Source organism: Ochlerotatus camptorhynchus, unplaced genomic scaffold, assembly GCF_037179485.1.
Source record: "Ochlerotatus camptorhynchus isolate MF236.1 unplaced genomic scaffold, CSIRO-AGI_Acam_v1.1 ptg000188l, whole genome shotgun sequence".
Taxonomy (NCBI): Eukaryota; Metazoa; Arthropoda; class Insecta; order Diptera; family Culicidae; genus Ochlerotatus; species Ochlerotatus camptorhynchus.
Genome location: NW_027040678.1, coordinates 1,060,615 through 1,088,519, shown reverse-complemented (window position 1 = coordinate 1,088,519; position 27,905 = coordinate 1,060,615). Strand labels below are relative to the sequence as shown.

General features: G+C 38.2%; 1 protein-coding gene across 2 annotated transcripts in view; it reads left to right on the top strand.

Moving 5' to 3' along the window:
- The first annotated feature begins 281 nt into the window (after positions 1–281).
- Orai (orai) overlaps positions 282–27,905 on the top strand; it is a 108,552-nt gene continuing 80,928 nt past the window's right edge. The window contains exon 1 of one of the 2 annotated variants that reach the window (XM_065223255.1): positions 282–301. In XM_065223255.1, coding sequence (XP_065079327.1) covers positions 297–301 — 5 coding nt within the window. In that variant the 5' untranslated portion in view covers positions 282–296. Of the gene's footprint in view, positions 302–11,328; positions 12,118–27,905 lie in introns of those variants that run through there. The other variant, XM_065223254.1, reaches the window with a different exon arrangement.

Below are 27,905 nucleotides of genomic sequence, written 5' to 3'. Positions count from 1 at the left end.
GGTAGAAATTTCATTCTGACCACCAAACACTGTTGAAGTTCAAATAGTGCAAGTTAGTGTACTTAACGGGAAGCTTACCGCCCAATAAACATTTATTATTTAAGATGACGTACTCTGCGTGATGAATCCGACTCTCAATTGGTAAACTCATCTGTACCTACCAGAAAATTGTTCTTCGATTCCGGGATGCATCGCAAAAGCAGATAATTAAAGGCACTGTGCTACCTGCGCTCACCATAGTTGTCCCGTCGCGGTCCTCTGGTCAGAAGTAGAGAGGGAGCTACTCTGCCTGGTTTATGAGGTAAGTACGGTGTGAATACAGAAGTTTCTCTTTCTGATACATTGCAGCGGCTTCATTCGTTTTGTCGGATGCATCATCCTCAGCTATTATCTGCAGTTCACTGAGGCTAATAAACTTAAGAATTATATAAGGCATGATTTATGAATCTGGTCAATTTCGATTTTATAAGACACTTATGAATGCTTATCGTAGTAAATTAGATGATTCTTAGACGTCTTCTGCTTATCCTATTTCCCAAGCGCTGATAGCCGTGAGCATCGATCACGAACTCAATAAAATGAACGCTCAAGGTTTGAATCCAGGCTGCTTCAGTTTATACGACTTTTTTATGTTTGTTAAGCTGATTTATGAATTTCCTTTTTTTGACCTACGAATTATATTTCATATGTTAAACTTATAATTTCCATAATAAATCCTTGTGGCGGAAAATCATAACCGGTTCTAATGGAATTCTTAAGTTTATTTACCTCAGTGTAATATTCTGACTTACTACCATAATGTCGGTTGCATTTATAAACTTCAGTGCCAATGAATTTCTGCCAGCCATCTCTGATCTCGATTATGCCGTTATAGTTCTGACAAAGGCATGGCTCTATGGACGCACCATATCTAGTCAGTTATTCTCCGAACATTGTCAGATCTTCCGTTAAAGCAGCCGAGAGGAGCTGACGTGTGTGTTATTGGCATTAAAAGTAATGATTCGCCGGATTTTGAGCACTAAGTTTGTTTTGCTAATCCCAAGCCCCATTCTTTGTGCAAGTTTCACCAACTGAGAAATATATGGTCGCCATCGCTCATGCTCGTGCTCCCATGGTGATCATTATCAGGGTCTTCCCGTTGCAAGCGCAATCCAGCTAGCACCCGTGGGCTGGGTCTAACGGCTTTAATTCCCTTACCAAGGAAGACGTTACCAGACATTATTTCGTCTCAGATAAATTGCAATGACTCCAGCTGGGATTGAACCCAGACAAGACTAGGGTGAGGTCACGCTTTCCCCTACACCACCGACATCGTCAGTAATCATATAGTACAAAAGCCTGCCTGATGGACACAGTCTGGGCAATGTTGATAATCCGAAAATAACAAAGTGAGGAAGTGCGCTATGAAAACTGGTGCGCTCCGGTATCCACGTTGGTGTGACAATAACAGGATGGTGCTAAACGCTTCTAAATGTGCCAATTTGGTTTCTACGTTGCTTGTTCAATTAATGCTGGAGCAGGAGATTGTAATTTAATGAGTAGTTATGAGTTAAGACTACTGTTTAGATAGCACAAATCAATCTCCGGTGTAAAAGAACAGCAACTATAAATCTATGTAGATCAATGCAAAATCACACATCCCATTTGACTGTTGTACAAAAACCTTACTTTCGTTAAGGAAACTTTTATGTAGAAAACCTCGTTGACTTTAGTCAATTTTAGTAATTACAAACTCACGTGTAATGCCTCTAGCATGTGGGCTTGTCAATAACGCAAATCGCACTTTGTCCGGAGATCAAAAATGACTTGGGCGTTGAAGGATTAAAATAGATACCCAAGTAACCATGAAGTCCGCTAATAGCCCGATATGATGATGATAAACTACCACTCACTGTAGCCAAGGTTGCAAATACTCATTTCAGCTAAAACAATGTTTTTTTAATTATGAAATAATTAGATGCCATGATCATATTTTGAATTGGTAGGATATAAGAAGAGGTTGCAAAGAATGTGTTTGACATATTAAACCTGTTTATTTCACTTCATGAGAGTCATAATAAGCGATTTTTCACACACTCACTCACTCACTCACTCAGCGATCAGCAAATCGCTGATTGTGACTCATAGAAAGCAAAATTTACAGGTTTTATGTTTCAAACGCATACCTTGTAACCTCTTCTTGTAGGTTACAAGTAAAACATGTCATCATACCATCTTTTAGTTTTATTATTCCGAAAAACATTATTTTAGCTGAAATGAGTATTTGCAACCTTGACTGTAGCAAGACAACTGTCAGTAGACTGTGAACTATCATGGCTGTTCGACTTGCTCATGTTTAATAACCTCTAATTGTACTTAACCGCCATTGTATGAAGGGCCAAAAACGAAATGGGTGAATCCGTGGGCAACATCGCCTACGTGCATCCAGGGATAAATGAGAATCTCCTTCCAACAACCGGATAAAAAAAAAACGGATAAAAAAACAGGCCATCCAACAGGAGGATGCCCAAATGAGTGGGGAGAAGAGTCTGTCCTCTATTCACGAAATGTTAAAGACATGAATTTTCACACTCGCCATCCATTTCACTTCAACCGGGTGCCCTGGTGGATCCTCCCATACTCAGCTTTTAATGGTTCATATATGAATGAAATGAAAGTTAAGTGGATATGTTGCAAAGGAGTCAATGACATCACGATGATTTCGAAGAGCCGCCAATACTTCTTCAACCGGTGTTAATAACAGCATTCTTGCCTTTCCTTCCTTACACAGCAGCAGAAACCTCCAACAACCACGAAACACACACATACAGTAGCCACTTGATAGTCGACACACTAATCGAAACAATCGATTGATCTCGAACCAAGACTACATGGCTGTAATCTAAATAGATATTTTGAGGTACACCTGTGCATTATATATTAAATGTTTAGATATTGAATATTTATGATGAGCATTTAATTACATTTCACTCTAGATTTATTGATTGATAAACCCTTGGAAACGACGTACCTGAGAGTTTTGGAAATTTTCAAACAAAGACTAGACAATTTACTAAATAAGGACCAAGGAAATGCATATGGCTGGCTTTTAAGACAATTACCTGCACCACGGAGACCACCAGCCCAAACGACAAATTATGTACCTCAATTAACAAAAAACGCGTACTAACTACATAGTAAACATCCTTAACGACAAACACCATACCTGAAAACACAACATACATATATGCACACAGCCTATACACGTTTATAAGGCATGGAAGTGATGTTTTTTCTTTAAGTCTATGGCTAGACACTGAAGAATTTTGCAAGTAGTAAACAACCCAAGTAACAATTTTGGTTTTATGAGGGTTCTTTAGACCATGATTTAGACTTGTAGAATGCATAAAACCGCGATAAAACCAGCAATGTTACTTGGGAAAATACGTATCTGTTATAGTTTTTTTTAAGTTATAGTGATAGTAGTTGAACTATATATTTCACAAATTATTACAAAGCATGCGTTCATAGTCGCTCACATCCGAGCATGCAAATAGGTTTGAGGAAGCTGCTGCTTGAGACCGATGCCAAATGTACTATGATTGAAACGCTATATTTTTAATATCCTTGGTCGCCAAATCTTTGGGACATGATGTTTCACCACTAATTGTTGAATCCTGATAGCTGGTAAATATCACGGCCGTCATGTGATAATGAGAAAACAGGTCCTCTCACTATCAAGAGACGAAGCGACCGATCATTAGCTTTCTTGTCATTTTCCTATGATCAAGCACTCATGAGAATAATTCTTATGCGGTTTTGACATCAACATTTCTAACTGATTTAGATGAACTTAAGCAAGGAACCATATGAAATCGGTAGAGTGAATATATTTTTAAGATTTCCTCGGTACAAGTAACTTTAATAGCAATACATGAGCTAGTAATCACGATGATCACAACAGTGTCACGTTTTGTCATGATAAAAAAATCGATGATATTTTGAAGAAAATCTCTGTCATCGTTTTCTCATCCGATGATAGTGACAGAAGTATCTCTTTAAATATCGCGTGAGATCTTTCATTGAAAATGACATTTGTCAGCCCTGATCCTGATGAATGTGGGTGTTTTAGTGGAATACCTGTATAAAGAGAGAGGGATAAGTAATTTTCATTTAATACCACTACAATGTGCAGACTTCTTCAGTATCTTGTACCAATACTCAACTTTGCTAGGTGCAGTTTTTTAACGACATCCCGTTTGAAGGAAGCATCCACTTGCTTGTGATCTTCTACGCCGTACGGAACACTTTTTCTTGCACTCACTTGCTTCCAATCGACAGATCTCCGAAACGTTTTATGACACGAGAAACAGTAGATTGTTGAATTTCCAACATGTTTCCGATGGCTCGGTGCGAAAGATGTGGGTTGTTGAGTGTGCAAAATTTTTTTCACGCACGCGCTGTTCTTTCGACTCCATTTTCAAAACTAGCTGAGGCCATCTCACCCAAACCAAAATTGATTACAATAAACCCAAAGGGCAAGATGTTCCAGTTTTTTTTAAAGTGATGCGATTTAACTGCGGACACCCTTTACACCTAAGATGGCAGTCCCAACACGGCGGATACAACCCGTGCAAAGTCTGCATTTTTGAAAACTAAATTCTATGTTGCAATTCCATAGAAAAAAAGCTGTAGTGAGTGAATTTCATGAAAATTGGTATAGTTCTTCATAATAAAAAAAATAAGACTCTTATTTTTTATCCCGCCATTATGGTGTGGTCCGAAAAATCTTTGATTTTTTCAAAAAAATGGTTTTATTTTAAATATACCGACTTTTCGATTGACCCCTTAAATTAAATATTTTTTAATGTAGTTTTAAAGAAAACTACGAAAAATTCAAAAATATATGATTTTCTTTGAAAGAAATTACGAAACAAATGTTTTTTTTCACTGAGAGCATCTTCAACAACTTCTTATTTCAATGTTTTTCATTGAAAAATCATTTAAAAAATTCAAGCGATGTCAGAGGAGTCGTTTCGGAGACACAACTTTTTAAAAATAAAAAAAATCATTGTTCCGCATTATATGCACCACATGTGCATGTAAACGATGAAGACGCAAGCCGGGCAGAGAATGAAAACAAAATGAAAACTAAATTTGATGTTTTGATATAAGCGTTCATGATAACATATTTTGTCAACCGCGTGGTCGAGTTAACAGTAATCATAACAAAAATGAGATCTAAATGTTATATGAAGGATATTAAAAATATAACAAATCATGTTTTCTTGAAAACAAATCCATGTATGCGTTTTGATATTAGTAATTTCGTCAATAATAATAAAAAAATTAATCAATATGTTATTATAACTATGGTTATAATGAATGGAACACAAACCAACCAAAATCCAGCGATTCTTGGAAAAAATCACAGAGTATACTCCTTCAAATCATTGTTTTAAGTATATCTTTTTTCCTAGATTTTCGATATTTTTAACATAATGTACAAAGTTGTTTGCCGTACAAAAATACATATTTTGCTGAACATTGTAACATGCTATCTCTTAAAATTAAAATATGTATTCAAAAATTAGACATTTGCAGGAGTTTTTTAGTTATTAAAAAACACCTAAAATATCGCGTGCTGCCACATGTTTTTATAACTTTTCGGCTGTAAAATAAGTATAGATTCAGAATCCTTCCTAGAATTTTGCGCCAATTTGCACCGGAAATAGTTATTTGAGGAGCAAATACCCCTAAAAATATCGATTACTTAAGAATAACTTTTTTGTTTCAAGAGATAATTATTTACAATGTTCAGCAAAAGCATGTGTTTAAACATGCAAAATATAAATGTAAAAAAAAACTAAAATTGTAGGATGCCTAGAAAATCAGTTATACTAAAAAACATGATTTAAAGGGGCCTTTCACGAAAAATGATACATACCTCACAATTTATAAGAGCTAGAAATTATACAATAAATCGCTTTTTTCACTATAGACAAATAACAGACTCACCTCTAGTCAAAAACTGACATTCGAAAATTGTGTACCCGAAGAAAACCCAATAGTTAAAATATGACGAAAAATTTAAGTTTATTAGATCCAATAGCATAATAATAGACGATAAGAATGTTTTAAATTTAGAGTTTAGTTTTCATCGCAAATTCTAGTGGAATTATATTCAAAATACGACACACGAATCATGTAAAAATTAGGCTTATATTATTATGAATGATCAATTACCTTGGCATGGAACATATTTTAATATACATGAATGCTGAAATTTATTTTGTTGTGTGTGAACTGATAGTTAGTTAATTAGATTTATGACAACATATGTATGTTTAAATATGAGCTAAGAAATCGACTAAGCCTTCAAAAGTTAATGACAATATTCGACAATGTATTAGTATAGGTATAGGTAAGACGAACAGGATGAATTAAATTTATTTAAAATTTCAAAATATGTTTCATCTTCTTTCCTTCATTTAACTTCGGTCTCTGTTCCGTAATCTAGTGCCAATCACCGATGGACATCGATTGTAATCCATTGACGACAATCGAAAGTGCAGAAAGGCAGCTGCATCGCACCCATTCAACACACATGGGTCGGGACCAACGGCCTACAAAATGAGTATTCAATTTGATGTTCTGCTAAGGCAATGAAAACAATACTGCATATAACATATTGTTGAAGAGCAAATGTTAAGCAAAATTAAACCAAAATGTGTTATCAAATTTATAAAGAAATAGAGTAGGATTTGTGATTTCAATTTAATTCTACTACCTTTTTTGCTTATCCTTGATAGATAGGCGTACAGTCAAGATTCCTATAGTACGGTTAATAGGGCCCACACAATAACAACCGGCATTAACGAATACACGCAGCATGTGGGATTAGAGCTAATTGGGGACAAACACTTATTGTAGGGTAATTTGAAGAGAACTTCCTAGTGTCTTCTGAAAAGTTATTAACAAGATAGATGATCTCCTTTTGGGACAATTTTGCATCCGAGAAGTCAAAAGTCTGGTCCTCTGGAAAACCCGGAACATCCGTAAAAGTGGTCAATTCATGAAACTGACCCTAGAGCTCCGTGGTTTTTAAGAAACCGCTCATAGACATCTTATCAGAGTGAATTCGGAGTTGTGACCAAAATATGGACACTGGGGACTGCGGGATGGTCTACTAGAAGATCTGGAACATCCGTAAAAGTGGTTAATTCATAAAACCATTCATAGACGTCTTATTACAATTAATTCGGAGTTTTGACTGAGATTTGGACTCAGTGGACTACAGGATGGTGCACCGAAAGATCCGGAACACTCGTAAAAGTGGTCAATTCATGAAACTGATCCTGGTGCTCCGCGATTTTTTTAAAACCAGTCATAAACGTTGCATCAGAAAGAATTCGAAGTTGTGATCAGAATAACTAGTAAATTTAAAAAAAAAACTGATCCTATAGCTCCGTGGTTTATTCTAAAACACTCATAGACGTCTTATCAGAATTAATTTGGAATTGTGATCGGAATATGAACCCTGGGAACCACGGGAACCACTACCAATTCAGAGTTATGACCTTAATTTGGAATCTGGGATCCACGGGATGGTTCACCGCTCAATCCGGAACATCCGTAAAAGAGATCAATTCATGAAATTGATCCTAGAGCTCCTCGTTTTTTTTTTCGAAACCACCCATAAACGTCTCACCAAACTGAATCCGAGGTTGTGATCGGAATATGGAAGCAGTGGACTACGGGATAGTCCTCTAGAAGATTCGGGGCATCCGTAAAAGTGCATGAAACTGATCCTAATGGTTCGCGTATTTTTTGAAACCACGTCTTATCAGAATGAATTCGAAATTGTGACCGGAATATAGACCCTGGAGAACACGCGATGGTTCACCGAAAAATCAGGAACATCGGTAAAAGTATTAAATTCATGAAACTAAACATCTGCGGTTTTATCGAAACCTTTTCAAATAAAGGAGATAACAACTTAGTTGCTCTAGCAAAAATATGCGTCATAAAAAATTCTAAAAGTATTTAGAACAAAGTTTTAACGAGAAATGAACGTATGAATAGATATTCAAAGAAATCTTTTTTGTTAGGGGCCACCTTAACCTGCACCGTTCGAAAAAGTAGTGTAAATTTCGGTTCAGTATGATGCACATATATGGAGCGTCACATATCATATAAGTTTACATTATATATCATGTAAAGCTCTGAGACATTTCATGCAATGTAGCAAATATTGTATACAAAAGCCCATTGTTGTAAACAACATTGTTTACAAGTTGCTCGGTTACGTGAATGAATGTTTACATCACTATTAAAATTAAGAATTTTTATCTATATGCTTGTTTAAAAAAAAACATAACTCGTGAACGACAAGAGTTAGAAATTTGATATCTTGAGCAAAGTTGCTTCAAGTTGATTGTTCTACAACTTTTTGGAACATTGCATTGGTCTACCTCAAAAATAAAAAATAAATGTAACGGGTGTTCAATAAAAAATGAGAACGATTTCAGTGCCGTCCAGCGCTCTTGTGAGAGCATCGCAACTAAGTTGCATCATACGGCTGACCAGGGCCCCTATAATATTCATAGACGTTTTTTGAAGAATAAACATTACGTTTTTAATAAAAAAATACTGAATTCGTTGAAAAAAAAATTCTAGCTATATGACTGAAAAAAATTGCATTTTTTATTGAACACCCGTTATTTTCAATTCACCAATTTTATGAACCACCCTCATTTCACTAACATTAAAGAAACTCCGAAAGATCCGAAACATCCGTAAAAGTGGTCAATGCATAGACGTCTTATAATTATTAATTCGGAGTTATGATCGGAAAATAGACTCTGGAGACCATGAGTGATCATGATTATAGACGTCTCATATGGATCATTTCTAGGTGGTATTTAGGTATTTATTATTATGTGGTAAGCGTGATTACCTCTCAACCCAGCAGGCCTGAGGTCAACCCCAGTCGGCGCCGCCGGGATGTTCTGAGGCATAACATCTCTGATCACGCCTTCCTTCGGAAGAAAAGTAAAGCCGTTGGTCCCCGGTTCATGAGTTGATAGGTCGATAGGTAGGATCCAGGTGTGGGCAAAGTGTAGCAGAATTGTTATCAAATTTATCAATCGCGTAAACTGAAAACAAATTATGAAAACAAATTGATGTTTATGTTGAATTTGATATCAATTTGCTGTCGTTTTGTTTCTACCAACTACCCGAGCAAAGTCTATGATCAAATTGAAAACTAAATTAGATATTGTGATGTCGCTGATAATAATTGCTCAGGTTGCTGTCGTTTTGGTCGGTTAAATTAAAATACCAAAATTGAGAACAACAAAATCTCATTCATCACATTGAACACTAATTCTGCTATCAGTGAGAGCAAACTTAAAACTCAATTTAAAGTACATTTTTCCAGTCGATATCAAAACGAGTATTCAGTTTGATGTTCTGCTAAGGCAATTGAAAAAACTGCAACATATTTTTGAAGAGTAAATGTACAGCAAAATAAAAACAAAATTTGTTATAAAATTTGCAAATCGCGTAAACTAAAATCAAATTCTGATTTCAGTTTATTGTAGATATTAAAATTTGATTCGATTTGCTGTCATTTTGATGCTTAACTTTGCTCGGGCTCTGTATCCGAAATCTAATGTTTTTTTTTCCAGAAACAAACAGAGAAATAAAACATAAAGGCTTCTGAACACAAATTATTGATTCTTGAAATTAAGAGGACCCCTACTTTATTTAGTGTCCCTAAATTACTTTTCGGAAGTGTAAAGCAGCGTGAGCAACTCTCACCCGCGTAAGTAAATACTATAGAAACCAGCGAAGGAAAGCAAACGCGAAAATCATAGCGGTTAGAAGTAAACCCCCAACCGCTAGGAGAGAACATCAAGCTACATAATATAGAAACCAAAACCCACCCGACTGCGTTCTGAGAGCGATCAAACGAACTCACGAAGGCGCATCAGGTTCTGCGGTTAACCAGTAGCCGCAAATCGAATGGTGCGCAGCACAGAGCGGCGAGTATAGGGTAAATTTTCATTTGATGGACTTATACCCCTTAGTGGACCATTTACGCATTCACGGGTTAATTCCATCGGAACGTTATTGGTCAAATACTGTTTAAAACATTTAGAAAAAAATAATAATATGCTTGTTTGTCAGGATCTGTCAAATGAGCAAAGGGTCAACAATGTGGAGCACCATTTGTTTTATAATGACAATTTAACAAAACTGAAAGCAATTTGTTCCTCCTTTCGGGTTGAATTAAATGTGAAAATCAGGCGTAACATTTGATAACGGCATAAAAGCTTTTGTAAACAATATTTGTAAGGCCCTTGACACGCGAACCAAAGTACGCTTACGCAAACCAACAACATCATCGGATAGGGGCAACTCTCACCTTTCCGAAAGTGGTATTGGTTTGCGTGGGCGTACTTTGGTTAGCGTGTAAAGGGCCTTAGAGAGTTTGTTTACAAATGCTTTTGTGCCGTTATCAAATGTTATGCCTGAAATGACATATTATTGATTTATTATTGTAAACAAACCTTTGTAACCGAGGGTCGTCCACGCAAACCAACAACATCATCGAGAAGGGGAAAGCTTCCCCTACAAGGTGATGTTGATGGTTTGCGTTGGTGTCATATGGGTGGCGAAAAAAAGATAAAAGAAGGTTTGTTTACAAAAAAAGGTGTATACCCTTTTCACATGTGGCTCTTGATATATTGTTTCTAGCACAGACAAAAATACATAGCAAATTGAATATGTCTCACTGTAAAACATCGTTACTAAAACACTACACTCAACAGATGGCAATAGTCTTTAAACGTCAAACGCAAGGCAATTAGACTATTAGTGCCACAGGTGGTGGAACTACCACCTAAAACAAATTTAGATTGACCTTTAAATGCGTGTTCGATGAGTAACCTACGAATGCTATGCCTATTTGTCTGTTTCTACCTGAGTTCTTATATTAAATGTGTTTGTTTTTATTCTAGAAGTCCATTATATTCGATTGTTAACCGGGTGGTCTATAAAATATTAATGGTGACTTCCATTTGTAACGCATATTTTTTGTGAGTAAAATAAAGCAATTTATTGGTTGCGTAAATGGCTGAAACTGCTACTAGGTGGTCCTTAATAGGCCAATTTACCCTATTTAGTGTGTTGGTGAGAGACCGCCGACTGCCTGCCTGCCTGCAACAGCTGACTGTTTTGGCGATGATCGCGACTAGCAGCGGTGCGAAGCGCACCCGCCGCCGGTAACGATCGCGATCGCGGCTGAGTGCCGCGTCAGACAGTCTTTTGGCGTCGTCGCTGTTTGACCGAACAAGAAGGCACGCGCGAGACTCGATTTTGTGTTTTTTGCTTTGTGAAAGAATATCGAATATCGTTGTGATCAGCTTTTTTTCTCTCACTTCGCGATCAGTGAAACACGGGAATCCCTTTGCAATGGTGATTACAATCGCATTAGGAGGGGATGATTCAGGGAATTAGACGCCTGAGAAGAAACGACTGTTCAACGGCTAGTGATTGATTTGTAGCATTTCCATGAATTAGAATAGGCAGGCTTCGTGTTCTGAAGTGCATCCGCTCTAGGAGACACAACCAAGTGGAACGCGCGCGCCCTTAGCTCAAGTACAGTCAGTCAGTGGATGTTCGAGGACAACATGTAAGATATAGCACGTGCATGCAGTTCGATCGACATGAAAATTCTAACGTGCATCGTATGTAGTGTCTTGTGGAAGTGTGCTTATCTCAGCAAGGGCAACAAGCAACAACATCAACAAGCCAATTGAGCGTGTGTTTGTGTGTGTGTTTCTCTTCTCACTCTGCGGTCTCTAAACAAAGAAAGTGCTCCTCTTGGCGTGTGAATTTTGCTGCCAAATTGCGACTAAAGAGCCAAGTGTATTGTTGGTGTACAAAGTGATATGAGTGTTGCAACACCGCTGGTTCCTCTCAACAACCGTGAAGTCAGCAATTTTATAAAATTAATCTCAGCCCAGCGCCGCCACCTCCCCCGCAAGCCAGAGCAGCAGGGAAAGTGGCTACGACCAACTACCGAAGCTCGGTCAACAAGAAGATGTTGGACACTGGCAGGAAAAAGAGGTGAGAAATTGGGTGTTTCTGTGCGAAAGGGAGGTCGTCCCGGGTGTTTTTTTTTTCTCGACTGTCGGTGAATCGTAAAACGGTGAAAACATGTATTTTAGAAACTGTGAAGGCAGTGTAGTGTTTTAAAGGAATGTAATTTAATTCTGTTACTAATTATTGTTTTGAATATCTGTTGTTCAAGCTTAAAGGCGAATCGGTCTTCTGCAAAAATAGCGCAATCATTAGTCAAACAGTTTCACGTGTGATAGAGCTTGCAAGTCATTGAATTATATTCGTTTCCATAATAACCGTTCTGCTCCGGAATGAGCGATGCTGTTTTGTTTTGACTTGTAACGTTTTTGCGCACGCTTTACTGCAGCGCTGGGTGGTGATGATTAGCACTTAGAAAGATCACACAGATATTTGCGGGCTGGCGGATTGAAATAAATTTCCTAATCTTTCATGTTACATCGACCTATGGCATTTACGACGGCAGACCGTTAGTATTTTGGAGTGTTGATTATCAGTTTGAAATTTGGCTATGTATAATCATCGTTTTGATCTTCAATGAATATACAACATTAATCGCAACAAAATCCCAGATTCAGTCTAGGGGACAACAGTTACAAATGTAACGTAATTCTTGGATTTATCAGGCTAGATTCTTAGCTCCGTGCTTCCATTAAAATTGCTTTAAAGCTTATCTCCGAAATGGGAATGTTGTGACTAACTCAGCTCAAAACGCGTTGAGCTAACCGGGAAACCAGTATGTGGCCACGAAAGACTAGTTCGATGTTTCAGAGTCCCTCAGGAAACAGCAAGAGATCAAGTTCCCCAAGAAATTCATGATTTGGCAGACGATTTGTTCGTACGGAAAATGGAGCAAGCCTTTCGTAAAAACTACAACCGAAAATGGTCAAATCTACATGAATGAGTGCCTGAGGAAACGACTGCTTCCGTTTCTCAAATCACACAAAGTTTCTACAATTTTTGTCCGGATTCAGCCTCTTGTCACTTCTCCAAAGACGTTCTGGAGAGGTACAAGACGAATGGGGTCAATTTCGTGCCGAAGGATCTCAATCCCCCAAACACACCGATCGAAATATACTGGGCTATAATGAAACACGAACTCCGTCAACATCCTAAAGTTGTCACTACGGAGTAGGAAATGTTTAAATAAGAAAAAATGTCGATTCAACCGTTGTACTAAACCTTATGGGTGGAATTAAGAAGAAAGTTTGGGCATTTGGATTTGTTGAAGAAATAAAGTGAAATAAAGATACGTAAATCAAAATGTTCTTGACTATGCGATAAAAATTTAAACTCTGATGAGAACTCCTTTGGAAATGTCCACTTAAAATGTAATTCCCTTGATAATTTTCGCATATCCTGAAATCCTCTTCACAATCATCATGGAATTTTTCACAGAACTTCCTGAAAATTCTACTCTGATCTCATACAATTGCCTTCGCGATCTAGTTTAAACTCTCTTAGAGTTTTCCAAAACCCCCAAAAAAAGACTAATTATGAGAGGGTTTAGGTAATTCGAACTTGTGACAATATGTGACAGAGGAGGGGGGAGTGCAAATTTTGCGTGACATAATTAATGAACTCTCCCATTTGAAGGCTTAGATAGGTCATTATGGGCCATATCGACAATTTAGCAGAAAACATTATTTATTCTTATATATTAAGTTTTGGTGGATGGTGTTTTCCTGGTGGTTGTTTCAAATTAAATTGTCCTTCTTTTGTTGCAAAAGGTGATTAGAGTGGTCCCATTCAATTTTAAATCCAAAATCTTACTGCTGTTTATTTAAGAAAACGTATAAACAAAAAGTTTAAAAAACTATAAAAAGTTGATGATTTTTGTCCAACTTTAAATTTTCACACAAGATTGCATGCATTATAATCTTTTTAATAAAAAAAAATGAACAAAGTATATTGAAGAGGGTCATTTTATCTTATATAATTAACTTTTTTAAATTGTTTATCTAAAACTACTTAAAATCCTTTACCGTGTATATTTTTCCTGAAAAGCAATTATTGTATCCTACAACTTTGTCTGCGACGTCATTTCAATTGGAATAGGAATGTTATTGAACTATGATTTCGAAAAAAATATCGAAAACGTAATTTTGAAATTTTAAGATACATTCAAAATGGCAAATTTTAGCTCAAATATGAATGATTGAGCATAACAAACAATTAGGCAAAGTTACATACTCGGAGAAGGTCGAGTCAGAAATTAATTCCTTTTTTGCTATTAACGAAGACTACAAATCGAGAAGACTGGCAACTGATCCCTTCTCCCATACAAATGTTAAACGTCACTGATAACAGTGCCTCTGTCAATCAAAGGTGGAACTTTAAAGCACAAGTGTTAGTGAGACTGCTCATAAACAGTGACTGTGTTTGTGACCTAATGTCTCCGAAACTCGTTGTTCTTTCTGTTTTGCTCTACAAAATTTTACGGCAAGTTGTATCCTAATCCCAGCAAACCGGTGGTTTTCCAACTCCAAACCGAAAAACTTGTCATGGTGGATCAAGTAGAGGATTAAATCGCGGATCGATACTTAGTGAAAGTAACTTTTACTTGTGAACGAGGAACCGAAATATTGTTTATTTTGCTTGTTGAAAGCAATCAATTATAAGGATTTGGCAGCTTCCACCACCACTAAGCTGCTGAAAATTCAAGGATTTAAAAAGAAGAAAAATCCGGTAGCTACCTACATCACGATCCAACGGAAGGCGTAGCATGTTGGAGAAAATGAAAATGAAAGGTTAAAGATCTACAATCCCAAACGGTACGTATTGATAAAGAATATATTTCTATTATACATGTTGTCAGAACATGAAACCACCGGATAGTGATCATCTGTATACTTTAACAATTCTTGGAATCGACCGACCACTTCCAGAGAATGATAACAACAGTGTCGGATTGGCCAGTGACATTCAACTGGTCAGCGAGTACTGTGCTAAGTTGCCGAGCGTCACAACTTAAACCCCCCACTGTGGCCAGGCATGCTTGGCATGCACAGTTTTGGTCACGAACTGCTCATTTGCTACTAACTTTGCACACAGTTGACGGAACATAGTTCTTTTTGAAGCAGTAGATAGAATAGAGTGTAAGCTTGTTATAGATATGTAAAAAAAAGTAGATTTTAATGCTAGTAGTAAACTGTATTTGTTTTTGCGTTGTAAAAATGAGGTGAGAAATGCTCACTACACATCTAGGAAAAGTGTTAAATTGATTAGTGTTGATTCAAATGTTAAGCTTTACCTAATCTTTGCATATATATAGTAAACTATGAGCATATTCTATCAATTACTTTAAAGAAAAATAAATATCAACATCTGAGTGAAAAGTTATTACCAAACGAGCAGTTGGTGTGCACAACTGTGCATGCCAAGCATGTGGCCAGGTGCCAAAGCCGTTCGGAACGGGCATGGATTTTACTAATGCACCATACGAATGCCCATAAATGCATCACTAAAGAGTTTAGGAAAAGTGGAAGACAATTCTGAGATAGCAAATTAATGCTCGATGCTCCCACCAACATTGTGAATGGCATCATTGCCATAGTTTTAATATTTAAAACAAATTTACTTACGCATCTTGTTCGCATGAAGCAATCTTTTTACGACAATCATAACAAAACCAATAATTGACAGCTATTTATTTCTATCTATGTGTGTGATCGCACTCGTGAATTAACACAAACCATCATAGACTGGTTCCGCTTTTGCTCAGAAGAGGCGTTGCCGTTACTGTCTCCTGATTTTTGGCAGAGTTGCCAGTCTTCTTGGTTTGTAGTCTTCGCTATTAGGCATGGACATGGTCACATCAAAACAGTTTTCATTTCATGGTTCATTTGTTTGTCTGCAACCGTCTGTTGGAGCGTTGTGTTCATTTCAAATGTCCTTGTCTTTACTATATTTTACGATTCAACGACTAGAAAAACCAAAATAACATAAACATGATCATGGTGGGTCAAGTTCAGGTGGCTAATCACAACTCCCCGCTCCCCGATACTATTCCGATGTGAATTGAGGTTCCCAACAACTGTACCAAGTTCGAACGAATTTGATCGCGATCTGGACTTGTGGTAGTGCTGTAAAGTTTGTGTATAGAAACATGTATGGGAGGCAGTAGTTTCATTCACTTATGCTTTGGAACGCGATCAATTCGAGATCTGATCAAGAGATCTGAGCTTGCGTTCAAGTTGAATGAACGCCCGTGCAGTTCATAAGAAAGAACTCGAGGAGGCTTTGCCAGAACGGAAAATGAACGCTGGATACTTATGTGTTGCTATGGTTCGTTTCACTGTTATTTTGTGTTTTCCTATAGCCACTTCCACTCTATGGATAGAGCTGATTTGGTCATCTTTTGCTGTTGATGTGATCATTGATGGTACGGATGGTGCCTCCTCTGCTGGTGAATGTTCTGTTGTTATCCATATTTTTAATTTTTAAATTGTGGTCAGCTTCCCTGCAGCTGGAATACCCAGCGGCATGACGCTTCTCGTTTGCTGATTTCCATTGGAGGCAATCTGCATTCATATGCTCCATACTGTCACTTTGGTAAATTCGAGCCCTAACATTTCTGGCAAGACTTAGATTACAGCATCTTTCTTCATCTCTCACGGATATCCCGATGACCATCCGTATTCCCTTTCAATAATTCTACATGACTTTATAGATCTTCTGAGCATGAATCTTTGGTGGAAGGTTGAACAGACAAACGAAACATAAGATGGCATTTGTAACGCTGTAAGAGGAGAGGAAAAGGCTGTTAATCTATATGAAAATCATAACGGTCTGCGCCATAATTGAAATTAATAAATGGCAGCCCCATAAAGTTAGAGTTGAGTTCCCACCATGTATTAATGCCCTTCGCACCTACAGTCTGCAGATCGCTTGAAACAATATACAGGCATACTATGATTATATGCACCCACAATTTCACGCACATTTTACCTCGATTTTACGCGCATTTTAATAATTCTGATTTTCCTTTTTTTTAATTTAGCTTAATTAAAATGTTGCGAAAAGTTAGATCAGTATGCTTTACATGCTTAAAATGGTATTTACAATCAATTACTGGTCAACATTTACCATCAACATATTTTCTGGACGTGGTAGTGGTTGTATGTTGTCTGTTGTTAAGTGTGTGCTGTTATTCATTAGTTATTACAGCAATGCTTATGAAAAACTGATAAAAAATGCTGTATTCCAGAACTATGGCATGGGCCCAATTTTGGGGACACTAAGGCCGTCGTAAGAAATAGGTCAGCTTTGTAAAGTTGCCACTTCTACAGATCTTCCGGAAGACCATAGTTACAACCAGATCACGATCCTTAAATTACAAAAACGAGCTATAGGGACCCAAATATCCGCCGCTTTTAGTTCTGGTTCGTGAAGTGGACATTTTTGTGGAAGTTTCGGATCTTCCTGATGATCAGCTCGAGACCATCCAAGGCATAGATTCATTGCATAATCCTTCATTCACACATTAAGCTCGAGTCCTTGTGATTTATAGCTCATCGCTACATTCAAAGTTCTACTGCTTGAAGGGGTTACTTCTACGGATGTTCGGTTTTTTTTTTAGAAGTCAGATCGTGTTCATTCATGGTCCGTATATAGTAACCAATCTTCAGTCCCCACTTTCGCTTCAAGCCGTATCATTTCTACGGATGTTTCGAATCTGACAGAAGATCAGGTCGTAATCATCCCAGATATTCTCAATACTACATGCATAGACTAACTTCGTGTCCTATTGTTCAAATGATTTAAACCAAATCCTTGCACTCGAAGTTCTGCGTCTTGCTGTGGACTTTTTTTTAACGGTTTTCCGGATCATCCGAAAGACCAATTTGTGTTCATTTTATAGTCCTCATTCAATAAAAAAAATCATCAATTTATGCGTTAATCACGAGCCCTTTTGATATTTGTTACATAAATCAAAGTTATTAAAGTTCAATTTGGCAATGTGGCTATTTTCACTGATATTCCAACTCTTCCGTGTGTCCCAATAACGGTCGTTCTGGGTTTGGATCTTGTATATAATTTTCATTGAACACATTTTCCGTTGTTCATAATGACTTAAAAAAATTAAATAATGAATGTTTTTCGTGCTTCGATTTTACGGACAAATCGATTAAACGCACATTTCAGAAACGAAAATGTGCATATAATCGAGGTTTACCTGTCCATAGAAACAGACAGCTGGATTTTAGTGAGCTTACATTGTATGCAGTACTCTATTCTCAAAGTTTGAATTTCGAAGTTTCAACTTGCCACAGCTCGTAACACTTCAAATAATTCCAAGAAGAAATTGCTGGTAGCCTCTCCCAATACTATATCGGTTCATGAACGCCATTCAATTTCTATGTAAAAACTTCAAGTTCAAGAGCAATGCTAAATGTTTGAACGGTGATCAAAGATTGCTATGAGTCCGATCATTTTTTTAATGTGGCTAGCTTGTACTTTGCTCCTGTGCCGTTCAACACTCAACACTGGTTGCATTCTCAGTTGCTTGTCAAAATTTCACACATTTCCGGCGCGATTTGAGATTTGGGCGTAATTGCTTTAACAAACACGTCGATCACCGATCATCGATCTCGTAAACAAGCTATGCCAAATGAAAGAGGAATAATTCCTTCACCTCATAGTGTTATTAGTTTTCGAAATTGAGCTTTCATTCGCGAGAAATCGGCAATTGACGCGTTTGTTTACAAATGCAGTTACGCCCAAATCTCAAATCACTCCGGATTTCTCAATATTACCCATACCTGAGACTTATAGTACGTTCACACTACAGAGTTATAACATGTTATAGCGCTATCTTGATGGTGGTTTCTGTGTTGCAATTAGTTGACAACCGTTATAACATGTTATAACCATAGAGGTAACTCTAATAGTACGTTCAGACTGCAGAGTTATAACATGTTATAGCGCTATCTTGATGGTGGTTTCTGTGTTGCAATTAGTTGACAACCGTTGTAACATGTTATAACTCTCTAGTCTGGACAGCGTTTAAGACTAGTAGGTCCCGAAGAAACGTGATCAACTTTTTGGCTCAGCTCTGGTACTATCTTCGGTCCCAAGCTAATCGATTCTCCCTAAAACCTGAATTGCTTCATATGATGGTAGAGGAAATGATGTCCAACCTTACCCAAGTAACAATTTTGGTTTTCTGAGGGTTCTGTAGACCATGATTTGGACTTGTAGAATGCTATGAAACTTCTATAAAGCTTGCAATGTTACTTGGGTATTTACGAAGGGCATATAATTTAAATTGCTATTGTACTGATTATAATCTTTCTTCGTGCGTGACTTTAAAACAAGACCATACAATGCTGCAATATTCCAGTATTGACGTCACACAAGCAATATATAGTGTTTTAATTGAATATGGGTCCTGAAACTTATAGTATAAGCTCTTGATAAAATCTACTATGTTATTTCCCCTGTGAATAATTGTGTTGTAATGGTCTATGTAAGGTAGTTTGAAATCTAAAGTAATTCCTAAATCACTAATTCTCTCACCTTTGTCTACATTATGATTTCCTAATGCAATTCTAATTTTTGATGTTTTCGTTTTCTACTTAGTAAATTATATTACCCTTGAAGATTTTTTTGCTTTTTTCTACACCATGTTATTCAAATGGGGACTGGGTAGCGGTTAAATTGCATAGTTTACATTCAGTCCCAATTTGTTTAAACCATGTGTAGAATATGTATATTTTTGAACCTATTAAAAGTTTCTAGTTTCATGCCTAGAACCAGAAAGGTCTAGGCTAAGAGATGAGTGAATTTATAACAAACTGCCTTGAAAACCTACGCCTAGATTGTAGCAACACTGCCAATGTAATCAATATAGGCGCTGCGCGATTGGCTCTGGCTATGACAGTTCGTTTAGCTCGAAACAAGCACCATTGCTGCAAAATTTTGACAATACACGGTGATACTCAAAATTCTACTTTGGTCACTCATTTGAGCTAACAGTCATCGTCAAGGCAAACCATGTCAATAATCAATGGCATTTCTCTCAGTGACGAACATGTGCTGATTTGTTTATTAGCTAAATTTGAAATGAAATGAAATTAAATGGCTTGAGCAAAACAATTACATGGAGCCATTTAAGTGAACAAGCATCTACGTCCTAAACAGCTTGGGTAACAAAAATGTGACTAAGAATGCAAGAAATTACACTTTTTGTTACCAGGTGAATCTTTGTCATTGACGAAAAAATGAATGAGAATTGACAAAGATTTTTTTGAGGATCAAGTCTATCATTGACTATGTGAAAAACAATTTTGTCAATATCGCACAAAAGACTGTCAATGACAATGACAAATCTCAGCACTGGCCAGCCAGTCAATTCCTCCGGTGTCCCATTGAATGAAATAGCTGGAAACGACAGTTTGTCATAAATTACTTTACGCAAGATTTCAATACCGCCTTGTGTATTCTTTCAACTGTAAGATATATGCCATCAAACTGCTTGGCTCCCAATGACAGTTCGTGACAGCTTGATTCTGGCTCGGCCGGCGCCAGTGGTATAGTGGTAAGCGTGACTTCTTTCTCACTCCAATGGGTCTGAATTCAATCCCAGCCGAGGTCGGTGGGATTTTTCTAAGGCATAAAAATCTCTGGTCACGTCTTCCTTCGGAAAGGAAGTAAAGCCGTTGGTCCCGGCTCATGTGTGTGTGTTGAATGGGTGCGATATCCTACACAGGTGTGGAAGCTGCCTTCCTGCACATTCGATTGGCATCAATGGATGGCAATCGATGTCCGTCGGTGATTGGCACTACACGGAGATGAAAAACAACCCAAAATTAAGTACTTTTCCCTCAATTCCGGGGTTCAGCCCAATAACCCAAATTTGAGTAAATCGCATATAGTAGTTTCCATTTAACACCAGCAAAAAAAATACCTACTCTTAAGTATATTCTACCCAAAATTAAGTTTAATTCACGTAAATTTGAGAATATGCATTTTACGCAAAAGTAACTTATTGGGGTGAACTATATCGTTGGGTCGAATCTCTTATTCCTTTTTTGACAACAATAACGAGTGCAAGTGAGAGGCTGAAGTCAATATTAAGTAAAAAGAACTCAAATTTTGGGTAGTATTTTTTCTCCGTGTAGATTGCAGAACAGAGACCGACGTTAAATAAAGGAAAGAAGAAGAAGAAGAAGAAGAAGATTCTGGCTCCTTTTGACATTCAAATTTTTTTAGTCTGCTTCTTCTTCCTAGGTTTTTGTGGATCTCGAAAATCTAGTGGCCCGGTATAACGGAATTTTACTCGCTGAAAGCTTATTAACAAATTTGTTGCTTATACCAAATTAAGTTTAAAATTTCACGAAAGAAAACTAATTTGCAATTAGTTTGTTTTACCCTTCACTATATGTCCAATTAATTTAAGCGATTGCATCCATACGGTAATGACCCAATTTTGTCAGCCACTTTTTTGAAAATATATTCTAGTATTCTGCGAAACCCATGCGCTTTTCAGTGGTTTAATTGCACCAAAGTATAGCTTAAACATCCATGAAGATGAATGAGACAGATTTGGAATTACGATTATGTGAAATTATTGAAAAATTAAAGTCTGATGCGTGGAGGGGCTGATAAAATCGGGACATTGCTCTATTATGACAATGTAGCACTCTGTTAGAAATACATCGCCATTAATAGAATTCCTTTCAAACCCTTAATCTTGTTTAAATAGCTCAGGTACTAGCGCTATGCATTTCCGCATGTTAATGTCGACTTTGATATGAGATATGAACCGTTTGCAGCATCACTGACGATCGCAGTTGAACTTACAAATAGCAAAAGCTGATTGAATGGATCCCGATTCTTATATATTTTGTATTCCTTTATTCAACTTGAAATTAATACCAGCAATCAATCGACTTTCTGGTGGTGAATTAATTTGCCCATGGACGTCAGCAAGAAAACATTTTTTTTCTCAGTGCGTGGGCTTCAGGGGGTGGCAACCACCGTGGTACAATAATAACAACAACCAGCAGCTACCTTGTGCAATACGTATTTGCAAATTGGAATCGATTAAAACTGGATCTCGTGCAGTAGATTCGTTCTGCTGGGAGGGTTGGGACAGAGGCAATAATGCGAATAAAGCACCAAAGATGCAAATGCGGCTGATGCATGTGTGCAATAAATCGAACATGCAAGAATGCAACCGTCAATGAAACTCGTGACGCTAGTGGCGATTCTGAAAGCTTGTCAACGGTCTAAAAGCTCGAGCTGATTAAAATGTTGCTATTATTGGATAAACAAAACATGTTGCAGGCACCATCAGTGATGACCGAGAACTGTGATGGATAAGGTCTAAAGTGATCGCCGCCTATTAGACACTACAATGGCCGGTACAGAATTGAATACACGATAGACAGGTGGTGATGAGTTCCGCAAAGGTACCTTTTAAAAGTCTAGCTAATTTGGGTGCATCAAAAGTGTGAAAACGCGTATCATGACACCCATATTATTAAAACTCAATCAGAATCACTTAACGCCATCAAACCAGTCAATCGACCAACTTGGCAAGCAATTAAAGTCAAACTTCTTATAATTCTTTCAAACTGTCTCATCATCATCCCGATTCGCTGAAGCACCGCTTGAATAGTAATTCAAAAGCCGTAATTTTTTTTTACGATCGCTGCTTGGAATGCTTTTCTTTGCGTTTAGCGGTCGCAAATCTGTTGGCGAATTTAACCTACCTAGGACGTTTGACAAAAGAAAACGAATAGTGGAAGATATACAGGTAACATTGGCGAGCCAGGTCACGGGCTAAGTTTAACATGCCGGGATACGACAAGGGTTGTCACCAACTGACCGACCAAATACATTTTCAATGAGCCAAGCAAAGGTCAGGGCAGATGTTCAGATTTGCAGATGAGCTCAGTTGCCCGGTCCGATGGTCGATGGGCAGAAGGAAGTGTAGATGATTAGCCGTTTAGCTGGTTCACATGCCGAAAACGTGGCATCTTCTTTGTTGAACGTTGTTTGCAACTCTTTAATAGGATTCAGTTTCTTTCCACCGCAGTTGTTCGCACTGACATGATCTTTATCAGCTGCCTCAGTAAGTTGAGTGAGAGATGATGGCAGTTTGATTGCAGCAAAACATGAGCAGCGGAATCTGCTTAAAAACTTTTTGTATAGCTGTAGGAAAGCAAAACAATCGAAAAGATGGTCTATAACTGTCTGGAGGAGAGCTTATTTTTAGAATAGTAGTTAGGTGAGGTGACTGGACGAAATGGGTTTTGATTCGGGAATGATGCTAATTGTATCTGCAAATCTAATGCTGCTGACCGCGACGGTGATTCAAGGTTGAAATAAACCATGCACAGTTGTGCAGTAAGAGGCTGGCCATAAACTGACGACACTTGTGGAGGGGGGTTTACAAGTGTCTAAGGGTCCATGTAGCCTTAAGGGGAGGTTTCATTCAAAAATTTTCAAAAAATCAATGTTTTGTTAAAGGTCTAAGTGTCTACTATATTGTGTTGAAAGGGTTTTTCGATCCGCGTACAAGTAAAGTTTCTACAGACGATTGTTCGAAGCGGCGTCCGGGCTGCCATGGGACGCTCTCGGCTCGAGACGCGCGGATATCTCGAAACATTTTTTTCCAAAACTGCGTATAGGGTAGAGAACTACTTCGGCCTAATCGCCCATTTTGGGCTTATCGAGCAGAAAACATCAAATAAATCGATGATTTCAGAGTTAACAAGTCAATTATACGTTTGGTATGATACTTTAGTTAATAAACTACGGAACGAAGTCAATGAGAACGCGTGATATGAACGTTTGCACCCATTATTCCCAAAAGCAAAAGAAGCACTCCGACCGAATCAATTTTTATCTTCATAGGCCGAAGTGAATTCATTGGCGTTTCAATGGCGTTTCAATGCGTTAGCCCGAGTTTAGAATCCGTAGGCCGAGTTTGGCGTCAAGAAGCAGTGTTAGACTTTTGACAATATCTCAACGATTGGTTTCTCTTTATCAAATCTTACGGTACATACAGAAAGGTAAATAAATTTGGAAGCCATCAGTAATAATAACATTAGCGGTGCCGGTGGTGTAGTGGTAAGCGTGATAACCTCTCACCCCAGCAGGCCTGCGTTCAATCCCAAACGGCGCCGCCGGGATGTTCTGAGGCATAGCATCTCTGATCACGCCTTCCTTCGGAAGGGAAGTAAAGCCGTTGGTCCCAGGTTCATGAGTTGATGGGTCGATAGGTAGGGTCCAGGTGTGGGAGCTGCCTCCTTGGCGTCGGTAGCATTGGTGCTCAGCACGGAAAACAAGATCGACGGAAAACAAATCAAAGAAAAAAAAAAGTAGTAATAACATTCCGTTTGGTGCTAAACTGCGCTAGATTAAGAAAGGTTAAGTGCGGGTTGTGCTTAATAGGCCGGAAATGGGGTAGTTAACCCTAATCTCATCTGAAAACGGTTCAATTTAACGACTTCTATCTTTGACCATTCAAAAGAAAACCTTTTTCAATGGAGGAATGTCCTATAAAATCTGCAAATTCTTAGTATTCACTATTTTTTTCTGATACCTTAATGAGAAAAAAAAGGGTGAAAATCAACCAAAAATTGTGAGATTGCAGCATTTTGTCAAATTTGAAGTTTTTACCCGTTCGTAAATCATTCCTCCAATAAATTTAGTCCACTTTAGAGCCTCATTAATCGTGTTGTGTTTCAGATCGATCCTGAGGTACCAGACTGTACGCAGTTTGACAATTCCAAGCGTACACTACCTTACTCAAAACGTGACCACGGGTACCAGTTTGTTTTTTTCGCCTCGTGAAAAATTGAAAAAAAACGAAGTTCTAAGCTTTTTGAATTTCAAAACCACGTCCTTCTATGTTTTTTCATTGGCCCACAAAAAATGACAACCTTTGCTTACTTTTTGACCATTTGAATGAGAACCTCCCCTTAAGGATTTCAGAAATGCTGGAGATGGTGGGTTGGATCCCCGGTCCAATCGAGGAAATTGTACAGTGTTTGCAAAAAGGGTGCAGGCTTTGAAAGCTCTTAACCTTCAAGTACTCGCCCCATTGTACTTTATACAACGCATGTGTTCTGTACGATATCTGTTTGTTGCAGAGTTACCCATCAATGTCTAACTAGGGTAAACGCTCCTATAGTTGCCGTTTGTTAGAAGTGTTAGGTTACTATAGTTGTGCATGAAGACTCAATTCACAACTATTCTGCCGTTAAACGCATAAGAGTCGCACGGTGCATAAGGATTGCATAGAACATGCGACAGTTATGCGTATAACGGCAGTATAGGAACCTATCGCTTCTAACGTACCGCAACTATAGAAGCGTTTACCCTAATGTGTATTCCTCATGTGTGTGCCGCATCACAACTCAAGTCGTCCTTCAGTCCAGGACCCGATGGCGTTCCATCCGTATTCCTGAAGAAGCATATGCCCATGCTTCACCTATTTCGATTGTCCATCTCGAGTGGTACATTTCCATCTTGTTGGAAATGTACATTTCCATCTTGTTGAATTACGTCGTTGAGTGCAGTTTCGAAGTTATTCGAGTTAGTTATCATGGAGCCTCTACTCTCTCATTGTAAGCAGTATCTAAGTGGTGATCAACACGGCTTCACTTCCGGTCGTTCTACTTCCACAAATCTGCTGTGTTTGACATCGTATCTTACGGAAATCATGGCAGAAAAGACTCAAACAGACGTCATATACACCGACTTGTCAGCTGCCTTCGATAAGCTAATCCATGCCATCGCGATTGCCAAGTTGCATAGACTTGGGGTCAGCGGCAACCTCTTGCGATGGTTTCGTTCATATCTCACTGATCGGCAACTGATGGTTGCCATTGTGACAACCGGTCCAATATCTATCTAGCTACGTCAGGAATACCTCAAGGAAGTCACCTGGGACCTTTGATTTTCTTACTCTACTTCAATGACGTGAACTTGGTCATCGAAGGCCCACGACTATCGTATGCAGACGATCTTAAAATCTACCTACGAATCCGCTCGATTGATGACTGTCACTTCCTTCAACGTCAGTTCGAAGCCTTTGCCAACTGGTGTAATTTGAACCGAATGGTGGCTAACTCCACTAAGTTTTCAGTGATCACTTTTACTCGGAAGAAAGAACCAATCACATTTGAATACAAACTTATCGGCACTGTAATCGACCGTGTGAACCATGTGAAAGATCTGGGTGTTATTCTGGATTCTCAACTTACGTACAAGCAGCACATCTCGTACGTTGTCGACAAGGCGTCTAGGACATTGAGATTTATCTTCAGGATAGCAAAGAATTTCTCCGATATCTACTGTTTGAAGTCACTGTACTGTTCCTTGGTGCGATCCATTCTGGAATATTGTTCTGTGGTCTGGAGTCCAAACTACAACAATGGTGCTGAGAGAGCTGAGTCCGTTCAACGCCGTTTTCTTCGATTCGCTCTGCGGAAGCTCCCTTGGAGAGACCCATTTCATCTGCCCAGCTATGAAAGTCGTTGCCAGCTGATTGATCTGGAGCCTCTCCGAACTAGAAGAGACACCTCTAGGGCCCCGTTCATTGGGGACACTTTAAAGGTAGAATTGATTGCAGTGCAATCTTGGGGCAAGTCAACATTAACGTCCAACCCCGTGCGCTACGTAACAACGTTATGCTGAGATTGCCACTTCAGCGCACAAACTATGGCATGAACGGTGCAATAGGTGGGCTGCAACGAGTGTTCAATCGAGTCTCGGGCATCTTCGATTTCCATATGCCTCGATAGCTGCTACGAATATACTTCTCATCGTTCTTTTCAGGCACAGTCAACCGTGAATGATTGTGTGTTTTATTTATGTATTTTATTCTTAGTTTTTATTTTTTGACTTACCTATATAAATTACTTAAATCATCATTGGGGCTATACACAGCCTGTTGATGCAGACAAATAAATAAATAAATTTGAAAGAAGCTAGTTTTGAAGTAAGCAAGCCACAATTTATGATTACAGTTGGGTAGGTGTTCCAGTAATAGTGGTGTACCTATAGTTGCGATATGGGGGTTGACCAGAAATAGTGAGGAAAACCCGGATAGGATTATTTTTCGTCGGTAGCTCTCCTGGAATAAAGCATAGTTGCATATTTCAAACTTTAAATTACTATAGCGCCTCCGAGGAGAATCCCGACATCTTACATGAGCCAGAACCTATCATACAACACACTAAACCAGGCCTGCTTAACCTTTCTAAACTTGCTTTTGTACATGGCTGTATCAAATGACTGACGAACATAAGAGTGGTTCAAAATATCGATTTTGCTCCACCGCTCCAATCGATTTCAAATCAGGTCCTGTTAATTCTACCAAAATTTGAGCTCATTTGGTTGTGAACCCATAATGCACTGGCCTTTTGAAGTTTATATGAGAATTGCTATCGGAAAAGTGAACTTTTTGTTCTGCATCTCCTGGCCTGCCTGGCCTGGTGGGGGACCAAGCCTAATAGGCCAGTGCAGTATAAATTCACAACAAAATGACCTCACATTTTGGGAGAATAATCAGGACCTGATTTAGACCTGATTGAGCTTCGTGGAGTAAAATCTATATTTTGAACCACCCTAATGAATATGTTTCAAGCTGCATTTCTCGCATCACTTCTAAAAAGGTCCTATGTAACAAATGTAAACTAATCGAGCTAAGCGATACAAATTATTGATCTTCTATCATTGTATGTGATACGAAAACACCCATCCAAATTAACTTTCATTTATTTAAGATAATCATAGGTCAAAAATTGATGGGT